The sequence below is a fragment of the Galeopterus variegatus genome, unplaced genomic scaffold, assembly GCF_000696425.1.
Source record: "Galeopterus variegatus unplaced genomic scaffold, G_variegatus-3.0.2 Scaffold149, whole genome shotgun sequence".
NCBI classification, from domain to species: domain Eukaryota; kingdom Metazoa; phylum Chordata; class Mammalia; order Dermoptera; family Cynocephalidae; genus Galeopterus; species Galeopterus variegatus.
Genome location: NW_007726260.1, coordinates 664,807 through 686,996, shown reverse-complemented (window position 1 = coordinate 686,996; position 22,190 = coordinate 664,807). Strand labels below are relative to the sequence as shown.

General features: G+C 46.8%; 1 protein-coding gene across 1 annotated transcript in view; it reads left to right on the top strand.

The window, feature by feature from the left end:
* The window catches only part of NRP2 (neuropilin 2), a 118,775-nt gene that overhangs the window by 66,534 nt on the left and 30,051 nt on the right, over positions 1-22,190 (top strand). Inside the window, exons 10-14 of the mRNA XM_008591669.1 lie at positions 2,981-3,097; positions 6,342-6,482; positions 18,461-18,723; positions 20,877-20,973; positions 22,091-22,111. Coding sequence (XP_008589891.1) covers positions 2,981-3,097; positions 6,342-6,482; positions 18,461-18,723; positions 20,877-20,973; positions 22,091-22,111 — 639 coding nt within the window. The remainder of the gene's footprint in view (positions 1-2,980; positions 3,098-6,341; positions 6,483-18,460; positions 18,724-20,876; positions 20,974-22,090; positions 22,112-22,190) is intronic.

Sequence of the window (22,190 nt, the reverse complement as noted above, 5' to 3'; positions counted from 1 at the left end):
GTGCATCTGGGGTATAGTGTACTGGTATGGTTAAGTACGTGGACTCTGGAGACAGATTGTCATGTTGAAGTCCTGCCTCTGCCCATTGCTGGCTGCATAACCTCGGACAAGTTGCTGAGTTTCTCGATGCCTTGGTTATTGTAGCTGAAAAATGGGCATGACAATAGTCAATCTACACCCCCTTAGATTGTTATGAGGATTAAATAAAATCATGGATATGAAATACTTAGACTGCTGCCTGGCACCTAGCAAACCTGTTGTAATATTTAAATGTAACTGAAACAAAAGGTTCCCAAAGTGACTCTGAAATATTGTAGCCCATATTTTTAAAATGCTAGTCATGACCCATTAAATTGATTCCACAGCCTACTGATGAGTATGACCTATGGTTTGAAAAAGAATCACAGATCTAGACCAACTCCTCTTTCACAGGCAGGGAAATTGAGCCCCAGAGAGAGGAAGCCACTTGCCAGAGGTCACTCAGCTAGTAGGGGGCCAACTCCTACTTCCCTCCTGTCCTTTGCCCTTCTGTGCCATGCTCTCCCCGTCTGGCCCTGCTTTATGACCGGCTGGACAGTTGCTAATGACCTCTTCCCTTTCTTGCTCCCCGCTACTCTAACCTGCCCCAGATCACACTGGTAATGGTCAGCCACAGGTTTCTCATTTCAAAGCCCTGCCTAGCCATTCCTTGGAAGATCAGAGTTGAGGCACGTCACCCTCTACCCAGCCTCCTTCCCTTTGAAGTCTCTGACATCTGGTTTTAATTTCGGGGGGCGTTGCTGTTTGATGGGCAGTTACCTCAAAGCGCCCAGTACAAACACAGTGGGCACAGAGGCCATCTGCCATTCCTCCACTTTCGTTTACATTCCCTGCTCTCTCATCGCCTCGCTGGCCCCTGGTTTGACATTATCTCCACCAACCACCTGGCCCATTTTGCTACCAACCATTTCCAGAAACTGTTCTCCTTAGGTGGCTTTTTTTTACTTTTCAAATTTCCTTCCATGTCTCTGACTCATCCTGGCTTCACTTCTTCATTCTTACCCCAAAAGGATAGGAGGAAAAATAATGGGCTGGGTCGAGTTGCTCTGTAGCTAAATAATTGGACGGGGCTGCTTCACCTGTTCGTTCATTTGTTTGTGTTTCAAATGATTACTTCTTGCCTTGCCGCCCATAGTTTGCTTTACAATTGAGTTTGAGATTCTATGACACAGTGACAAATTTGAACTTACAAATTACGATGCTCCAAGGCTATTTGCTATTTACTGTGAGCAAGAGGCAGACACAGCAAAAAAAGTATGAAAGGTTATGTGCATAGTATTTAATAGCAGAAAGGTGGGAAGTCAACCGTGAAAAAGCTATTCAGCGTATTTAGCAATTTCCTCCAGCTCCTGGCTTTATTAAGTGGTATCCTGAAGGGTGCCTGACAAAGGCGCCTAATCACACACAATAGTGCAAAGGAGCATGTATAGAAGCAGGAGGAACAATGCACCGGCTTCTTCAGGGCTTCTCGTTGAAGGGTGGCTCTGGGATGAAGACGCCACCCAGAACACATGGACTTGAGCAGCCGTTTCCAGAACCCCTTTGCACCCCACCCAGGGCGTGACTCACAGCTCCATTCATTCCCTAAATGGTTGCTGAATGAATGAGCTTCTTCAGGGCTTCTCGTTGAAGGGTGGCTCTGGGATGAAGACGCCACCCAGAACACACGGACTTGAGCAGCCGTTTCCAGAACCCCTTTCCACCCCACCCAGGGCGTGACTCACAGCTCCATTCATTCCCTAAATGGTTGCTGAATGAATGACTGGCGTGAGTAAGTAAAGAAGTGAATAAATGGGTGAATGAATCACCTAGAGCCCAGGTCAAAACCCACTGCCTGCAGCCAGGTTTGGGCTAGCCAGGTTTTATTGCATGCTGCTATGTATAACATTTGGAATTTGTTGCCAACATTTAAGAGTCTGGAGATTTTACTTAGGGATTTTTGCCTTGTTGAGGGAGGGCAAAATGTGGAAGACCTGGGCATACTGGGCCACCTCCCCTCTGGGCCTCAATCTGCTAGAGCCAGTCTTGATGGCCTCCTTTAAATGAGACATGCAAGATGCCCTCTGCCACCACTTCTACCACTCCTTACTCTCTCCCCAACCCCTAGTCTGCTTTCCTCCGGGACAGTAGCTGTTTGGATCCAGGAAGCATTTGAATTTGCCGCACCCTGACCTAAAGGCACAGCCCCGAATTACTTTCACCAAGTATAGTTTGAGTCCCTTTAAATCCATGTAAGTCCATCCAGTTTTGTGCAAACACAAAGACAATGTCTGGGATCATGCTTTCCAAGCAGTTGGGCTCTGCTTATGGCTTTGGGGATAGTGCTTCTGACGATGTTATTATAGGTAGGCCCCATAGGTCAGAAGGTCTTATAGGGTGGCTTTGGTTCAGAAAAGTTCCATCTGACTCAGAGAAGGCTGTAAAGAGAAAGTTGTTCCAGGTGAAGGCTGGTGTGGCAGGGAAGGCACGCCCGCAGCCATTCATGGGGCAGTACACGACGCATTTCCCACCTAACAGAAGCTCACTCCATTAAGCACCAAGAATTTTCAACCCAGTTTTGGAGGGCATCATTCACTTTCTGTATGTGTGTTACTCATGCTTCTGTCTTAAACGGAATACCCGGAATGTGGTTTAACCTGCCCTGGGGCGTGGACTTCTGTGCTGGCCTCAAGGCCTCCACTGCAGAGTAAAGAGCATGGGTTTGTGTCTGTGCCTCTGTCATTGTTTTTGCAGTTCAGACAACGCTCATTCAACACACGCAATGCTCCTGACTCCATTGATGGCACACAGAGGTGACTTGGGGGTTGTGTGCCACACATGTGTATCTTTGTTTTCCTTCTCTAAAACCCCACACTTAGAGAGGAAGCTTAGGTTTTGGCATCTTTCTCCTGCTGCGTTGCAGCAGGCTGCTGCAGCATTCTCTTCCCTTGCCTTTACACAGACTCGAAGCCCACAGTAGAGACGCTGGGACCCACCATGAAGAGTGAAGAGACCACCACCCCATATCCCATTGACGAGGAGGCCACGGAGTGTGGGGAGAACTGTAGCTTTGAGGATGGTAAGAATCAGGTTGAGAGTCATATTGCATCTGGGATGGCATGGTGCCGACCAGTCGGAGTAGGGGCTGGCCTGTGGCTGGGCAGGTACCTGGAGACCCCTGGGTCAGAGGTCCAGGGGGTCTCAGGGGGGTTGAGAGTCATATTGCATCTGGGATGGCATGGTGCCGACCAGTCGGAGTGGGGCCTGGCCTGTGGCTGGGCAGGTACCTGGAGACCCCTGGGTCAGAGGTCCAGGGGGTCTCAGGGAAGGAGTCAGGGAGGTATGGGTACTTAGGGGCTGGGGGAGTGGCAATTTACAACCAATCTAGAAGCATTCAGATATTGTAACAACTACTACAGCCCTATGGGTGTGAACCTACTGGTCATCAGCTGAGATAGAGGTGCCTCCAAAGAGAACTCCTCCTTTGAGAAGGCTCACGGTTAAGTCCTTACCACCTTGCTTCTCCTGTTAAAGGAAAGCCATTCTCATCCTTACAATTCACAGCTATGATAGTTGTTCCTGTTAAGCTGTGTCTCCATGGTACAGTCAAGTGAAGATCTGGCAATCACCTGGGTGATTTGGTCCACGGAGCACGACAGTAGGGTTAATTCAGCAGTTAACCATGGCTTACTTGCATCTCCCTGTGTCTTCCACCGCCACTGATTTGAGGAAGTATAACCACGATGACTCTAAGATAGTGTATCACGTTTTCTATGACTTGAGTGCAGATCAGAGACAACAGCAGAAGAGTGAAAAGGCATCCTGAGCTATTCCTGCAAAACTCAGGGGCTCCGCAGTTTTGGATCAGTCTCCTCACATGGGAGATCTGTCTTCCTTTCATTTTATCTTTGAAGCATATCCAAGTTAGATTAAAAATAATAATTGGCAGAGCCCAAAAGTAAGTTGCATTTTAAATCATACTGTTAAGGTCACCAAGTATGAGGACGTTCCTAATAAACCACAAATTGTGAAACACCTGGCATTTGGGGCTAGAATTTTAAGCTTGACAGCCTCAATTTAGAGTAAATTATTGATCATTACTAAATGCTTATTAATCAAAATGAGGGAAGATTGGCGAAGAGACTTGAGAAGTGACAGAGACATAAAGACATAGATGGCGAAGTCCGTGGAACCTGCACACCCAGCCTTTTGACAGTAGGAGGAACTGTGCGAATGGAGGGGACGGCTCCAAGAAATGGCTACAAAGAAGAGTGGGAGAAAAGCCAAAACTAAATGCTGAAGTTGTATGACTGAAAAATGATAATTCAATGCACATGCTTTTGGGAATGTGCTTTTGCGTATTGTGTGGGTGGGGGACACTATTGGTCAGGATTAGTTGAATACAGAATTCTGACATTTTAATGAACTTGTTTTTGCTTTATGAAGAGATGGGGAAGTCTTGGAGAATCTTCCGAGACATGTTTAAGATAGCTTGAGAGCCAAAAGTGGAATGCATAGGGAGTTAATATAAGGTATTGGGTTCGCAGAGCTAGCCTGTTGGGGGACAGGGGGTGGGAGTTCTATCTAAATGACAATCCAAAGGAAATTTAGGAAATTTTGCTGCAAAATTTCAGTTTATTTTTAATATAATTTTCCTGTTTACGGTAGTATGTTTCATTTGAGGTTTCTTTGATGGTTCCTCTCTTCTCTTTTTCTGCAAAAGATCTTTTTGTGGAATTTGGTTCCTGGGATACAGTATGCATGTAAACATTAGAGAGGAATGATGGTATATTGAATTACCCCATATTTTGAATGGAAAAATAGAAATTCAGAAATTGTCAGCAGAAGGGGATGGCGAAGGCTAAGGGCTGGCTTTTCCAAGCCACAGGTTGATGCTTCTGTAATAGATTCCATGTGTTCCTTCTCCACTCACACTGACTTTGGCCGGGGATAGGCAAACATTAACTATTCTCTATTGGGAAGGGGGTACAAACAGGGTCTGGTGGCAGTCTGCCTCCTGCCTCCAAGGTCAGCACTGCCCTGTCCTCCTAGAGGTGAGCCCCCCTCACCCTCTTGCTGAGCAATTTGTTTCTGTTAGTCTGTTGTTCCCTTTAGACTTCTTAACCTGCATTCTAAGCCTTCCCCACGGAAATTCCTCTTTGGGAACCCTGGGAAGGGAAGTGAGAAGGCCAAAGACCCCACTTCCTCCTCTGCCACCAGCATCGGCCAGTGCTTTTCCGCTGTCTCCGCAGCCACTGCCAGCATGCATCCAAATTTGGGTTCCTGTTTCCTCTCTTTCTCCACCTCCACGCCACCCTTACTTACTCACATATTTGGCACCAGCTCATACTGGGTTTTTGGAGCTGGATGGAATCTCCAAAGAAACTACCTTGATTCAGTCTTCTGGCTTAGGCAGGTGAACCACCAATGCAGATGGGACAGGCCATTGTGTAGTCACTTCTCAGATTTCCATGAGGCCCTGGCCTTCGAGGCCTCAGCACAAATGTGAATTACTTTTCCTCCTGATCAGCACTGGGCTGGGCAGCCGGCTGGTCTGGCCCCTTCCTTTTGCCCCTAACCTGCCAAATTCCCCGCCTGGTAATACCTCCCCATGGAGATGGCAACTGTCCCCGTCCTCTGAAATAAGAGACGTATCACAGAGAGGTGAAGGGGAGCAAACAAGCCTTCCTTGTTTCTGAGGCCACTTGCTCCTCATGGGCCAGAACCTCCCAGGCATTTCGGCCTCTCTGGATGCTAATGGGTTGCTCCATCACTTCTGAGAGCCAGGGAGAGGTGAAGGGGAGCAAACAAGCCTTCCTTGTTTCTGAGGCCACTTGCTCCTCATGGGCCAGAAACTCCCAGGCATTTCGGCCTCTCTGGATGCTAATGGGTTGCTCCATCACTTCTGAGAGCCAGGTTGGCAGGAGATGAGATAACACTTTTTTTGGGAGCCAGCCTTCCACTGAGGCACTGGGGAGACATTCTTCTCTGGCATTGAGGAAACTGCAATTTTCACATTTGTCGGCTCTCCGAGGTGGACAGCAGAAGCTGATTAAAGCCTGAAGCCATTTGGTGGCCTCATTTATAATTGCTTACTATGGAAACCACTGGCAGACTTGGCTTTCATGCCTGGGAAGGATGAGACCAAAGGCTGACCCAAAAGCCGGCGATCGCCAAGATGAGTTGAATGAATAAGCAGAGGGGGCCACTTCTTTCTCTGCTCTCCACTTTGGCCTCGCCAGCCATTTAAACAGCACCACTGTGGCTGTTCTCTGAACCTGTTTCATTTGCCTTCCTTTGAGTTATTTTTTCCTCCCTTTTAGACAAAGATTTGCAGCTCCCTTCAGGATTCAATTGCAACTTTGATTTCCCTGAGGAGCCCTGCGGTTGGATATACGATCATGCCAAGTGGCTCAGAAGCACCTGGACCAGCAGCTCCAGCCCGAACGACCAGACGTTTCCAGGTAAGCCAGCTGCGAAGGAGTTAAGAGAAAGAAGAGCTAAGACTAGCCTGCTCCTTGTTCCTCAGCCCAGACTCCCTTCCAAGCTTCATAGCTTCCCACCGCACAGCAATCCTCTGTTCTTTGCCCACAAACCACCACAGTCTTTGCTCAAGACGTCACCTCACAGAAAAGCCAGTTGGTGGTTCCCAGCCCTCTCTTGTGATTACAGCACAGCCTGGAAGCAGGACAGGAGAGAGGGAGGCCAAGAAAAAAGAAAGCAGATTAAGAAAGAAGGAGCAATTGAGAGGTCCTAGGAGATGGGGCGAGTCAATGTCCTCTTGTTCCCCTAGCCAGCTCTGGCTGTCACCATCACAGAGCCTCTTGTCAACTTGGAGCTGGGTATTGTTCCTAAAATGGCTCATTGGGTAACCAGTGGCCTTGAGTCTGACTGATACTTCTCTGAGGGTGTCATCATTTCTGCAGCAAACCAAATCGAGGGGCTGAAATCCTGCCACACCCACGGGTGTCTAGCAGAGCCGCCGGCACTTGGCTTCTGCAAGAGTGGTGCTGCCAGCCCTTGAAAGACTGTTGGGCCCACCCTTTTAGTTCAGAGAGCCAGCGTGCAGAAGCCTCCTGGGACTTCCAGTAGAGAAGTGTTGCCCATAGCCCTTCTAAACAGTGGAATGGAAGCAAGAGTTGTCTTCTGTCTCCACTGTCACTTCCTTCAACAGTGGCGTTTTGGTAAATGTTTAACAACAGGTTTGCAGGGATTGGTAAACAACCAAACCTGTTTTATAATGTTTGCCACTTTCAGTGGTATAAATATTCTTACCATGGTTCAATTCAAGCTACCAACATAACAAAGTTGGAGGTGGAGTTGGGCAGTGCAGTAATAAGGCACTATGTGGGGGGTTTTCCATCCTGCAGATACACTAGCTACAAATAATCGCAAGAGCATAGATACTGGGAAAAATATATTAAAATAACGAAGAAGTGTTGAGTTTGAGTATTCATTACCTTTGGTTTTTAATATAATTTATTGAGTTTTAACTTTATATGATTTAATGTTTAACAATGATTATATTTAACAACTGGCTTGCAAAATTCCAGAAAATTTTTAAAGTGTTTCTCACAAGCTGGTACAAGTTGGCTCCAGCACACCACACAGTAGCTCCCAATTTTCCTACACCTCTGGCCTGGACCTTACACCTCCATAATCATTTGAGAGGAAAGGGGTTAATTCCAGAAATTTGGTAGATCAAAAGTTGCCAGGGTACAAGGGGGAAAGACGAGAAAATAAAAGGGGGACGGGGCCTCCCCTACTGCAGGCCTCCCCAGAGCTGCTCTCCTGCCCCTCACCCCAACTACTGTCTGTGCCCCTTGTCCCCAGGAAACAGCGGTGGGACAGACACTAGGAGAGCACTTCAGGCCAGCCTCCTGACACAGCCTGCACTGCTTTCCCAGAGGGTCACAGCATCTGCTCTGGAGAAAAACATTTTCATATTTCAAGTGTTTATCTCTTCAGTAGTTGAGTGCTCGGAGAGATTAATATCTGAAGATCACCAGGGCCTCAGGCAGCAGGAGCGAACACTTACCCCAGTCCAAGCCTTAATCACCCTCCCCCCACTTGTTCACTGCAATAATGTTTAATTAATATAATGAGCCTCCTGCATGTTGGAAAAAAATACTTATTTTTATAACCCAGCCTAGATTTTTCATTTCATTTCCTCTCCTTTGAGACTGGGTCCAATTAATTGGTTTTACCCAACCCCCACCTTTTATCTGAATGTGAAGAGGGTTGGTGGGTTGTGTGCATGCGTGTGTATACATGGTGTCTAGGTGAGTGTGGGTTTGTGGTTTCTATGCATGGGTGTGTGTGTCTGTGAGGTGTGTGCAGACGGGCAGCTTGGCAGAGGCACTTTGTTTTTTTTTTATTTGTTTGTTTTGTCCTTTTTGAGACCGGCCGCACCGCGCTCAGCCAGTGAGCGCTGTGAACGCACCAGTCATCCCTATATAGGATCCGAACCCGTGGCGGGAGCACTGCTGCACTCCCAGCGCTGCACTCTCCCGAGTGCGCCACGGGCTCGGCCCGGCAGAGGCACTTTGAATAAAGGCGGTGGGGAGATGCACTGGCTCTTATTCAATATCTCTCTTCATGTTCTTTCTAAGAACTCTGGCCTCCTCCCTTGTACTCTTCTAAGCAAATTTTCTCTGAAAGTGTCTGAGGCCAGCCCTGCCCAGGCTACAAGGCCACCAATTAGCAAGTGACAGTTCTGGAAGATCTTAAGTTTCCTCCCTGTGACCCCGGCCTGTACCTCTGTCCCTTTGCCTGTTTGCCTCCACCACATCCTCCTCGGTCCTGTCCTCACCTGAATGCCCTATCAGTTGACCCTTGCTACTGGTTGGGAATTCTAGTCTTTGTCCTCATTCCAGTTGATTCATTGCACCCCGCGGTGTGGGAGGGCTTGTCAGAGCGAGCTCACAAAGCAGGCAGAATTCCAACCTTTGGCTGAATGGATGGGGACAGAGAGAAAATGAGGGCCATCAGGAACTGCTAGATCTAATGTTGTTTCTCCCTTAAGATACCAAGAAGGAAAATAATTATTTTCCTCCTCCAGAGGAATCCCTGAAGTTGGGAAAAGTGGCACTTGTAACCTGCCTCCAGGAAACAAAAGCCTAGTATTGTTCTGAGAGCCCTTCGTTCCATCTGATGATGATTTTAAAAACCGTTTTCTGTATTTCCCATTTTCCTTCTCCTTACAAAACTCGATATTGGGCATTAAGCAGGAGAGGAGAGAAAGCCCTTTCTGTTCAGGGTGGTCCTTTCTTCTTCACAAATCGGGGCCCTGAGGGGTGCAGTTGGGAGAAAGGAAACAGCTGTGCTCGGTTAGGGGCAGGGCAAACGCTAATGGGTTCAGAGTGGTGGCGCCTCCCAGGTCAACCTGAGGCTGGCGGTGTCACCCGTCCTTGGCCGTTCCACAAACAGGAGAGTGTTCTGCTCCTTACAAGAAGCGTGCCACATGCTTTCACCCCTCATTAGGGAGGTAAACAGAAGTAATTAAATTTAAGAAAGGTGGTGCAAGTGTAGAGGGAGCGGGGCTAAAGAGAAGCGAGGAAAGTCGAGAGGAAATAACCATGTTGAAATATCCTACACAGGCAATTTGATCACAAGTGTCTGTGGAAAATACTTACATTCCTTAAATATTTTCTGATTTAGTTGTTTTCTCATGTTTTCTTTTTTTTCCCTTTTCTTTTTCCTTTTAAGTAAGCAGTTAGTTCTGTTTTTTGGCTAGCGGTAATGGTTGCTTAAGGCTGACAAGACACCCACTGGTTTCATTCCACTGTTTTTGTTTTTTCAAGATAGTCTTTCAAGCCACTCTGAATTTCTTTTTTTAGCCCGTTGCTGTGGCTTAGCTGCCTGGAGTGTGTTCATACCGGCCCCTGGGAACCCTGTCTCAACTCAGTGACCCCTGGCGGTTGTAGAGGAAACTGCCCCACGTTCTTTGAGAAGCCCCTTTGCCTTTTCTCTGGAGCCACAACGATGTAGAAAAGGTCTCCCTCAGTCGGAGCTGACATATTTTCTACAGACATTCTCTGGTGCTTTGATCATAAACAGAATTTCGAGAATGCTCAGACTCAGGTCTAAAGGAATGAAGCAAAAACTCCTTGAGGTGATAGGGTTATCTGCGGTGGCTAAACATTTAAATTAGAACTAATTAAAATTTCTACAGCTAAAACTTGAGTTCCACTGTTGCAATAGTCACACTTTAAGGACACAGTAGCCACACTGTATTGGCCAGTGCACATATAGAACATACCCTTCATCACATGTTGTATTGGACAGCACTGCTCTAGAGCCTTGGGGCCCTTACTGATGCTTTCGTTCCCTGGTTAGGCGTAAGCAAAGGAGCAAGTAATTAGAGAGAGATGTGTCTTTTCTATGATCCCTTGATGGGAGTGTTCAGTGGCTGGTATTTTTTTTATCACAGTGTCTTTGTACTTCACTGAGCAACCATAGTAAAGTAAACAAGTAATATAGCATTCAATGGTATAGGAACTATTTTGGTCAATCAAAATGAACATCCTAAGTAAATACTAATACCAATAATAATAATTGCTATTGTTCTTTAGTCTTTATTACTATTATTGTCAGGAATGAGACAAGAAGACTAGAGATAAAGGGTACTATACCAGGTCAGCTTCAGAGTCTTCAAGCGTGTGGTATGCTTAAATGTGAGCTCTTTTCTACGCTGGTTGACCTTGTAAAGTATGATTACAGTATTACTTCATTGCAATAACTTCAAATTATGGAAGTGAGATAAAGAAAACAGGCACAGCCTGTTTGGAATAGCATGCCATTGTGAAAGGACAGAGCTTTGGCTGCCTAGCTTGCATGTTTATGGGATTGCGAGAACAGAACCTTAACTCTGGGTTCAAAAATGAGCTCAAGTGGGAGTAAGTCAAGAATCCTAATGTTCTGAAATATTCAAATTTTACAAATGGCGACTATTCCTTCTAATGTCGGTGGTAGACTTGTTCACTCCATTGGGGCTGTCTTGATGCAGCTTGGGCCATTGAATAAACTCCACGAGAGTGAAGACCAGAGCTGTGACTCACCGTGGACATGCACATGAGAGGATTAAGTGAACTGTGGGTGGGTGTGGTGGGATTTCTTGTAGAGAAATCAAAGGAAATTATTGACAAGTGAGCTTATGATGAGCTTGAATTTTGACAGTGAACTAGCTGTGATTCTGAATTAAAAAGCAACTCTCTGAGATCAAACGATCAGGTGGGACCAATGATAGCAAACAATCCAGATACTGGGTTGGTCTTACGTTGAATTGTCTTTAGAAAGAGGTTGCTGTGGCTTGACTGGTGCACAGACACTGCAAATACAGAGACAGGAACTTCTCGGGCTGTGGTCCATGATAGATAATTAAAGAACAGCTTGCCTAAAAGAAAGGCAACATTCAAGGAACAATTTCAGCTAGAAAAGGAAAGAATAGAGGCCCTTCCTTAAGGAAGGTAGGAAAACATCTCTGGCTTTGTAGAAAAGACACCAGTAGAGAAGAGAAGCTATTTCTTTTTTTTGAAAGTCATAATTGGCTGAGCCCTTCCTTAAGGGAGGTAGGAAAACATCTCTGGCTTCGTAGAAAAGACACCAGTAGAGAAGAGAAGCTATTTCTTTTTTTTGAAAGTCATAATTGGCTGAGTTCAAGGGCAAAACCTTCCTGAAAGCTGGGATACCAAAACACAGCTCTAGGTAGATTCCTGCAAAGACCAGGCCTGAAACCTCCAGTATCCACAAAATGGTCTATTGTAAACCTTAAGAACATCCTGATGAGTTCATCCAAAGTCAATGTTTCCCTTAACTGGTTGTTAATTTGAGGACTTTAGCAGAGATAGACTGACCTTGGGAGGCCAGCTGAGGGGCTGACTCATGTTTTAAGCATGACCTATACAAAGAGACTACATCTCCTGCAGCACTAAATATTCTTTCAGATGGTTGTTCTAGTAGGAGGGCAAGATGCTAGCCAGGAGATGTGTGTGTTGGACAGATGGTGCATTTGGCTTTGTGATAGCCAAGAGGATCAAGCTGGTGATTTATTTCAGGGTTTGGTAAGGTGTAGACACAATTGATTCCATTGCTGTTGGGCCAACCATAGTCACGTGTTCACATGACACTTAAGCAGCTCAAGCCAGATGTGGCCGTAAATCGCCAGGTAAATATCAAGAGACCCTTTCTAGAGACAGCAGCAGGTTAAAATGCCTGAACGACCCTGTACTCTGCACTTGCCCCCTCCCCCACCCTTTTGAACTCCTGTTGTTCATTCCCGTGTGATTGTTTTTCCTTTGTCACTGGCAACGACAGATGTTTTGAGTCAAGGACCCAGCAAAATGCCTCCCAAATATGTCAGGTCCAGGAGGAGAAGGATTGTATCTCTGGGACATTATTTCTTCATTCTCTTCAGCAACTGAACGTATTTCCTCTCCATTGTCTTTTTGTTGGAAGCCGTCCATTGCCGGCATCGCAGCCATCAGCTACAAGTACAAGGGGGCGGCTTCCAGCAGGCAGGGCTGGTCCATTGCCATGTTCCAGCAACTTCTTGACAATCCAGAAGGATTTTCCTTTGGGTCCAAGTAAATCAGTAAAGTAGCCCCCCACCCCCACGCCATGCCCACCCTTTTCTTTACCAAGTAATCGACAGCCACTGTGCACTTAGAACTTCCTCAGTGTTTGGCAGTCGTGGGCCATGAACTGGGATATCCCAGAAAAACAAACTTTGCTGCGGCACACGTGTTCAATCCCAATATCTACGTTCCAGCAACTTCTTGACAATCCAGAAGGATTTTCCTTTGGGTCCAAGTAAATCAGTAAAGTAGCCCCCCACCCCCACTCCATGCCCACCCTTTTCTTTACCAAGTAGTCGACAGCCACTGTGCACTTAGAACTTCCTCAGTGTTTGGCAGTCGTGGGCCAGGAACTGGGATATCCCAGAAAAACAAACTTTGCTGCGGCACACGTGTTCAATCCCAATATCTATGTGTGGGTGCCGTGACCTAAAAAGAGGAAACATTTAACGTGGAAGAGGGGTCAGTGGAGACCCACCACTGTAACCAGAGCCCTGGAAAGTGGACATGTAAAGGGGCAAGGGTTGTGTTTCCTGAGGAAGTGAACTCTAAAGGTCTTAATTCTTCACAAGTGAAACTGTTTCTAAGTCAGAGGACAGAAACTGGCTATGCTCCATCAGGGATAAAGGAGGAAATGTGTCTCAATGACAGCAGGAAAACTTAAAACTGAATTTAAGAAGTTCCTGACCGTAGGAAAGAAAGACCACAGTGAGGCGTTGCACTTGCAGAGGGAGAGAACATACTTACAGATACAAGGTGGAGTGGGGAAAGGGGGATGGGGACGGGGGTCGGGGATAATTGGGGGGCAATCGGGTGGGAGACAGAGGGTATAATCTCAATTTGTGGTAATGGGCATGCTGCCAGTATGGATTTGACCATCACATCTTAGGCACAAGTGGTGACAATTTGCTCTGTACACCATGAATATTCATAACCAATTCAAAATATAAATTAAAAATTTTTTAAAAAAGAAGTTCCTGACAGTTAGGATTGTGACTTAGAAAATGCATTGCCAATGTAGCTTATGGAAACTCCTTCTCTGGAGAACTTAAAGCAAAGGTTGGACAGCTGTTCTCGGGGATGTTTTCAGCATGGTTCCTCTGGGAGGCAGGACTGGCCTGCGCTGAACGATCTCTTGAGGTCCCACGCATGTCCCACTCATGTAATATTTTGTTTCATCTACCATAGATTGACACGAAAGACATGGTAAACAGCGCATGATGGACAGCTTGGGGCTGGCTGGTTTCTGGGGTTAGGGCAGATCTGGGGAACTAGTCTTATTCCAGAGAACATCTTTACTGTCCTTGGGCCAAACCATACTTCTTTTTGAGTCTTAGATTGGCCTGCCCAGGTTACTGGTGGTCTTTCTACCCTTTATTACTGGTGGTCTTTCTACCCTTTTCTTTCAAAATAAAATAAAGGCAGGCATAGGAGGCAGTGTGTATAGTGACAGTAGCAGTAGTAATAGCTGTTATTGAGTGCTCACTGTGTCTCTGCTACTGTGCAAAGCTCAGGCTCATTCCACTTACTCCTCCCGCAACCCTGTGCAGTCATAGTTACTGGTGGTCTTTCTACCCTTTCCTTTCAAAATAAAATAAAGGCAAGCATAGGAGGCAGTGTGTATAGTGTCAGTAGCAGTAGTAATAACTGTTATTGAGTGCTCACTGTGTCCCTGCTACTGTGCAAAGCTCAGGCTCATTCCACTTACTCCTCCCGCAACCCTGTGCAGTCATAACTTTGTTATATCCATTTTACAGATGGAAAGACTGAGCCTTTGAAAGGTTAGTGAACATCAGGCCAGGATTCCAATCCATATGAGAGGCCATGCTCTGGCAAGTTTGCTGAGTCCAATCAGGATTCAAGTCCTGCTTCTGTCACTCTCTAGCAGTGGTCTTGGGCACACTACTTCAATTCTCTGAACCTCGGTTTCTTTTTTGGTAAAAATGGAAGAAATAATACTGATTTTATTTTCAAACAATAGAAAGATTACATCAGATAAGTTGGATAAAGCCTCCAGTGCAATGTCTGGCACTTAGTAAGTGCTCAATTTGTTAATTATCTTCCACCTGCTTTTCTCAGCTCTTCCTGGGGCTTTTCCTGGTCTGAGTCATTCCTTCATGATGTCTCTGGTTCTAATCAGGCCTCTCAGTGACAGGCAGGGACATTTTGCAGCTCAGTGTCTCTCTGACTGATGTCTACTGCTAATTCCTTAAATTTACATATCATCTTTCTTCCCTGGAGCTCATAGCACTTAACAGACAAGTGGGGCACAAATGATTTAACGAAGTGAAATGCAGAGGCCTGCTTGTCTGGAGATTCTGCGAACTAGTGGATTAGCTCAGACGTCAGCGCTGAATTATGATCCTTCAGCTGCTCGTGCTTAGCACGCCACTAGCATTAACTCCCTGGTCTTGCAGTGGCCCTTTAAATCATCCCTAGTGATTATCATCTTATTGTGGGAGCGAGAGGGGAGAGGAGGAGGAAGGGGAGCTGAGCCGAAGGGGCTGCCCAGGCCCTGGAAGAGGCAGTCCGTGCAACCTTGGGCCTCGTTGTGTCTGGAGTGTTAGTAACAGGGTGGGTAAATCGAACAGACCCAGATGAAATCCAGTCAGCCCAGCTCTTAACACCTCCACGCACATTTTACTTACCAAATTCTAACCTTTATGCTATGATTCCCCTGCCGCTTAAGAATGTAAATTCACACAAGTGGCAGAATTTCTGCCAAGCAATTTTCAGGCAGCAAGTGGGTCTTATTTGTGAAACTGTGAAGGAAGAAGGCTGGATAATAAGTCTCTGAAATCTGGTTTCTTTTATATATGAGGTGGAAACAGTAAGGGCTTGGAAATTACCAGGAGCATGGGAGCACTGGGGGGTTCTCACTGGTGTCTCAGCGGACTGGGTGCTTCCACAGGCCACCCCGTTATTATTAGTTCACCTCACCTTTGAAAAGGGCTGTTGTTGGCTCAGGACGGTGGAGAGAATTGTGAAGGGATTATATGAATCGGGGGGATTACCAAAGGCTGGATGATTCTCCCTCTGTCCTCATTTCCGATGTATAGTCATCCCTCAGAATTGGGGGTGAGGTGGGGGAAGATTGGTTCCAAGACCCCCCGTGGATACCAAAATCCATGGATACTCAAGTCTCTCATATAGAACAGGATAGTATTTGCATATAACCTGTGCACATCTTCCCATATACTTTACATCATTTCTAGATGACTTATAATACCTAATGCAATGTAAATGTCATGTAAATAGTTGTTATACTGTATTGGTTTTTATTTGGTTTTTTTATTGCTGTGTTGTTACTTTTTATTGTTTTGGGGTTTTTTCAAATATTTTTCATCCTTGGTTGGTTGAATCTGCAGATGCAGAACCCACAAATATGGAGGGCCAATGTATAACCTTATATCATTCTTTACCCATGTGTTTGTCATGCATTTGCTCATTCATTCATTCAGGGAACAAAATTTTCTTGAGTAGTGGCATATATATGGCATTATCTAGGGACAGGGAGAAGAGGCAGTACTAAGCCTTACATGTGTAGACCAGGACCTTACAAACCAACCGGGGCAATAAGAAAGACACACATAGAACAGTTAAATTATCGTGACAGGCAGGGGGTGGTTACCTGCTGAAATCCACAGAAAATGGTCTCAAGTCCTTATAAGAACAAGTAAAAATCAGGGGTACAGTCAGTAAATGCTGGATTGATTGAGAGGAGGGAGATTCATGTTGCGTGTGCCAGCATGGTTAGGAGGAGAACCAGCAAAAGAGATGGGATAGGTGGAGTGGTGGGGGAAGCGAGGAATTATAGGTAAGAGGAGGAAAGGCAGGAATGGGCCAGGAGGGAAGCCAGTTTGCCTCAAACAGAGTGTGATTGATTGCAAGGACTTGGGCAAGGTACCTGCGGTGCAGCTGAAATGAAGAGCTTACTGCACGAAGGCAGGACAACCTGCAGTCAAGTCTGGGCTCCACTGTCTTACTAGCCTCTCTACCCTGAGCAAGTCACGTTAAACTTTTTGAGCCCCAGTTCCTTCATCACGTGTGAAGTAAGGTTAGTAAGCAATCGTATAGCAAGGATGAAATGAAATAATGCATACGAACATGCTTTGTAACCTGTTCGGCATTATGCAAATATGAGTTATAATTATAATCATTAATCGCAGTAGTAATGAGATCTGATAGAGGAAGCGTAGGTTTAGAAGATATTTGAGTGCCTGGTTGTGGCATCCATATCTCCTCCCTCGGCAGACCACCATTTAAATTCCCTTCTGTAGACAGCTGCCTTTTAGTTATCTGTGCTGACTTTGGCCTTGAAGAGGTCACATGCTGTGGGATCTGTAGATGTGGCTCTGGATGGTTAAGGAAGCACCAACTGAAATCCCACATATGCATCCTAAACTGATATAATTTGATTTCAGGGAAAGATAGCTTCTGAAGCAATAATCCCAAAGAGTCCAAAAGCAAGGGTATTAGGGGATCCAGGGAGTGGGCGAGACAGCCAGGGTAGGAAAGAGCTGTTTGTGGGCCACTGGTGGGATGTCTGTCACAAGCTCAGCTCTCAGCTAGAAAGATGGTGTCAGTGGGAGCAATAACAGCATTAACCAGTGGTCCCAGGAGTGTCATGATGAGTCAGGGCTCTGGAGTCTTAGGCTGTCCTTCCCTGACAAACCTAGGGTGTTGAGTAAGAAAGCTCTGTGCACGTGTCTCAGATTAACATGCATCACATTAACATGATTCTAAGGCGTCTGATGCACCCACATTCCATGCTAGGTATGTAGTGAAAAGTGTCCCTGCCATATTGCAGAAGTGTTCAGGATAAGATGCTCCCATGTGTCAGGGCCAAAAAGAGGTAATAAGATCTCTCCTCAAAAGCCACCCTGCTCTCTGTACAAGTGGCCAGAATGCTCCAGCACAAGTTGGAATTGCAGGATCCCCACACCTGTGTTTGCAAGGCGTGGGGTCTGCCAATGGTAACGAGAACTCGCTCTTCTGCATAAGTATCTGATATGTTTGAAACCAACCAGCCAAAAGGGCTGTTCTCCAAACATTTGGACTGGTGAACACTTAATTTCCCAGAACATGTATATTCTCTGCGAAACACATAGTCTTTGTTAATAGTAATGACAGCACCTTTACCATTGGAGCTGTGTGTGCCTGGCTGTCTGAGAAAGGCCAAGTTCAGGCCTCCTTAGGCTGGATAGAGAAGGGAGTGGAGTGTCAGCCCCAAGTCACCCTACTCAGCCACCACCCCCTGTTCTGCTTGAAGCTGACACTGAGTTTCTGAGTCACAGTCACTAGAGTCCAGCCATCAATTAGTAGCACTGGTGGAGACAGAGGTTTTAAATGTCTTCCATTTGGACAGTGCCCAGCTGAGACGACAATGGCTCGAAGCATAAGCCACCTGGCTGGTCACCTTCCAATACGGCAGCCACCTCATCCCTGGCAACTATTCATGAAACTGCATTGGCCCTTTGGGTAAACCAATGATGACTAAGACATGGGTCTAGCCTCTCAGGAGCCAGGGAAAGGAGACAGGCACATTTTCATCCAGCCAAGACCTAAGGCCGCCTGCGCCGTGTGCTGTGCATGAAATAAATACAAAGAGAACAACACAGAGAAATAGGTGGGAGTGACTGATTTGGCTTAGAGACCCAAGAAAGGGCTTCAAGAGGACACAGCGTTGGAATCAAGGCTCTAAAGGAGCCTTAAGGAAGGGACACAGAGCCTGGAGAACAAGGACATGAATGAACAAACAACACCCAAACTCCAGTCCCATCTTTTCCCTTGTGGGGCCACAGCTGCAAACTGGTGTCTTTGCCAAGCATTTACCAAGAAACTCTGCTTGGGTTTGTTCCCCCCAGATGACAAGAATTTCCTGCGGCTGCAGAGTGACGGCCGGAGAGAGGGCCAGTACGCGCGGCTCATCAGCCCACCTGTCCACCTGCCCCGGAGCCCGGTGTGCATGGAGTTCCAGTACCAAGCCACAGGCGGCCACGGGGTGGCGCTGCAGGTGGTGCGGGAAGCCAGCCAGGAGAGCAAGCTCCTCTGGGTCATCCGTGAGGACCAGGGCAGCGAGTGGAAACATGGGCGGATCATCTTGCCCAGCTACGACATGGAGTATCAGGTGGGGTGGCGAAGGGAGTCGTGTGCCGAGATCCGAGGGAATCGGTGTGATCAGTATTTCAGTATTTCAAAGGGCCGTGCCCATTCATCATTAGGGGACATAGTTAAGCTGCTGTTTTCATTGTGTTTCTCACGTTGCCATAGCAACTAAATGACACTCTTATTTGTTATTCAGAATGTGCCTATCTCTGCACCCAGACTTGGTTCTTTGTTCCTCCTATTGCCTTTTATATTGCTGAAATCTTTGCCAACAAATGTTTCTTCTCTCCATTTCATTTTAGATTGCTATCAGGTAGGCTGACAAAGGGACACAGATGCCAGGGAAATAAACACAAACAAACCCTCCACACACAAGGGAAGAGGCCTGTCGAGCCCTTGAGAATCCAGGCAGGAAATGGGAATAGCCTCCCAGGCCTGTCCCAGGGAGCGTGAGCACAGGAAAGGGAGCGGACGCTGCTTGTGCTCAATGGCCAGCAGACCCAAGAGCATCCTAAATGAGTGGTTTCTCTCTCAACAAGCAGCTCCAGGAATTGAGTGCTGTTATCTCTGTCCCACAGAGCAAGAGACTGAGGCACAGATGGGTATGTGCAGCTGTAGCTTGCAACTTGGGTAGGAGTAGACACGCTGTGGAAGAGGTGACTGAGAATCAGCCAAAGCATTAACCTGCTCCTCCCCAGACGAGGAGCAGCAACAGATGGCTGGTGAGACAGCCAACTGCTCGCTCAGCTTGCCAGAGGACATGTGCTAGTTTGCAAAGAGAGCCTGGGGAGGGCAAGAATGAGGAATGATTGAAGACCATGGGGGCCGGCCTGGTGGCGCACTGGATAGTGCGCCGCTTGGGAAGTGCGGCGGCGCTCCCGCCCGAGGGTTCGGATCCCACATACAGACCGGTTCCCGCTCACTGGCACCGAGGGTTGTGATCCCGTTGCCGGTCCCACACAAGGGAAGAGGCCTGTCGAGCCCTTGAGAATCCAGGCAGGAAATGGGAATAGCCTCCCAGGCCTGTCCCAGGGAGCGTGAGCACAGGAAAGGGAGCGGACGCTGCTTGTGCTCAATGGCCAGCAGACCCAAGAGCATCCTAAATGAGTGGTTTCTCTCTCAACAAGCAGCTCCAGGAATTGAGTGCTGTTATCTCTGTCCCACAGAGCAAGAGACTGAGGCACAGATGGGTATGTGCAGCTGTAGCTTGCAACTTGGGTAGGAGTAGACACGCTGTGGAAGAGGTGACTGAGAATCAGCCAAAGCATTAACCTGCTCCTCCCCAGACGAGGAGCAGCAACAGATGGCTGGTGAGACAGCCAACTGCTCGCTCAGCTTGCCAGAGGACATGTGCTAGTTTGCAAAGAGAGCCTGGGGAGGGCAAGAATGAGGAATGATTGAAGACCATGGAGCAGAGGTGCTTCTGTGTGCAGCCTGCAGCCACTCTCTCTGGAGGTCATAAGGTGCCCTGACACCCTCTCTGCCTCCACCAGGGTTCCCGTTTATTAACCTTAATGCATTGTACTGTAAGTTCCTGTTTACATTTTTGTCTCACCCACTAGATGGTCTTGTTTTATTAGGTTTTGTTACTATCCTTGTTCCTGGCACATAGTAGGTGCTCAGTAAACCACTGGTGGAAAAAACAAATCATTGTCCTCCCCATTGCAATAATGGAACCCTAAGGTGACATATAATAATAAGCCATCAGGCACTGTTACCCACAAGGCAGTCCAGATCTGTGAGCTGTATTTCTCACATTATCTCCACCTGCTCATGTCCTCTGAGTTTTCAAATACCTGGGTTGGGCATTTGAAAGATTTATGAGAAAGGAACCTCAAAAATAGCGAGGGAAATTTCAACCCCCCTTTAAACGTGCCCTGATTGTGGTCCTTTTAATCAATACATTCTAGTTACTGGACAACAATATCCATCACCTTGTTATATTTTCTTATCCCCTGGAATATGCACTTGATTTGAACCAACTCTTTTTAAATTAAGATTGCAAGAACTGCAGACATGTGGTCAACAGATGTGTACCAGGTGCCATCACACGAATACACACACACACACATGCACACACACATACACTGAGCAGTTAACAGAAAACTGGAAACCTTTGCACTGTTTGGACCAGCAGGCTCAGTTAACCGTGGCTCTTGTTCTTCCGGCTTCTAGATTGTGTTCGAGGGAGTGATAGGAAAAGGACGTTCGGGAGAGATTGCCATTGATGACATTCGGATAAGCACTGATGTCCCACTGGAGAACTGCATGGGTACGTGAATATGTGTCTCTTTGTGGCTTTTTCAAATAAGGTACCAAGGCCTGGGATGTACAGGAGGAGGCAGCACATCATTTGCAAACACCGGAGTTACCCAGTGGGCAGCACAGCACCAGTCTGTGCAGGAGGTGGGCTGTGGCTGAGTTCAGCGTGGGAGGGTATAAGATGAGGTGGAGGCTTATATCCCTGTTCCCAATCAAACAGACGTGCACTAAGTACACAGAGATTCAGGGTGCCAAGACCCCATCATCAAACTCCAGCTTTTAGCAAAGAAAATGCTAGAGGACGAGAGCAACTGCCAGTCAAAATTACATGCTGGAAAGGTTTGATGGATTTAATGGAAGCCTTCACTGGTGAGCAAAAATAGTACATATGTTGTATAAGAGTGATAACACAATTACTTGAGTAGTTCTTTTACATGAATGAAGGGCAGGGCAAACGATGGCACATGAAGTAAGGTTTTTTGGATTTTGCTTTAAAGTGAATACCTCTAGTGCCCAAGATCTCAGAGTTGTTGTAGGATTAAACATTGCAGCCAGCCTACCTGAGATGCACACATTTTACTCAGGGCCTCCCCTGCAGCAGGGTCCACCCCAAGGGCACCCTGACTGTCTTCCATCAGAGCCATGGACATTCCCCAAAGCAAGTGGGAAATCCAAAGAAAGAATGGGACCTGCTTTCAGCTGGCAGAGTGGCCGTAATAACTCACCAAGTGCTTCTCTTGGAACACAGTCCCGGGTGTGTGTATGCCTGATGATGTCAGAAGCACCTTGGGACCCCCCACCCCCACTGGTCCCTTCAGGCAACTCTCAGGCCCTGGGCATCTAAAAGTAATCCTGGCTCTGAGAAAGTAATCAGTGGTAAGTGACTGATTACAATGCTTCAGGGACCCATTACTCTATGAAGGACTTTTTGTTCCAAAGCAACTTTGAGAATCACTCCCCACCCACTCAGCCCTGTGATGATGATGTGTTAGACACAACCTAGGACATGTGGAGGACATGGGGCACTTTCCATAGAGTATTATGAAAAAACCTAATGGAAGTCATGTTCACCCAATTATTTCTTCCCTGTATCTAACTCACATTTTCTGGCTTTTTTTATTTTTCAGAACCCATCTCAGCTTTTGCAGGTGAGCATTTTAAAGGTAAAAAAAAAATTTTTTTTTGCATGCCTTTTCCTTACCCCATGTGATGTGAACTTGGTGGGGG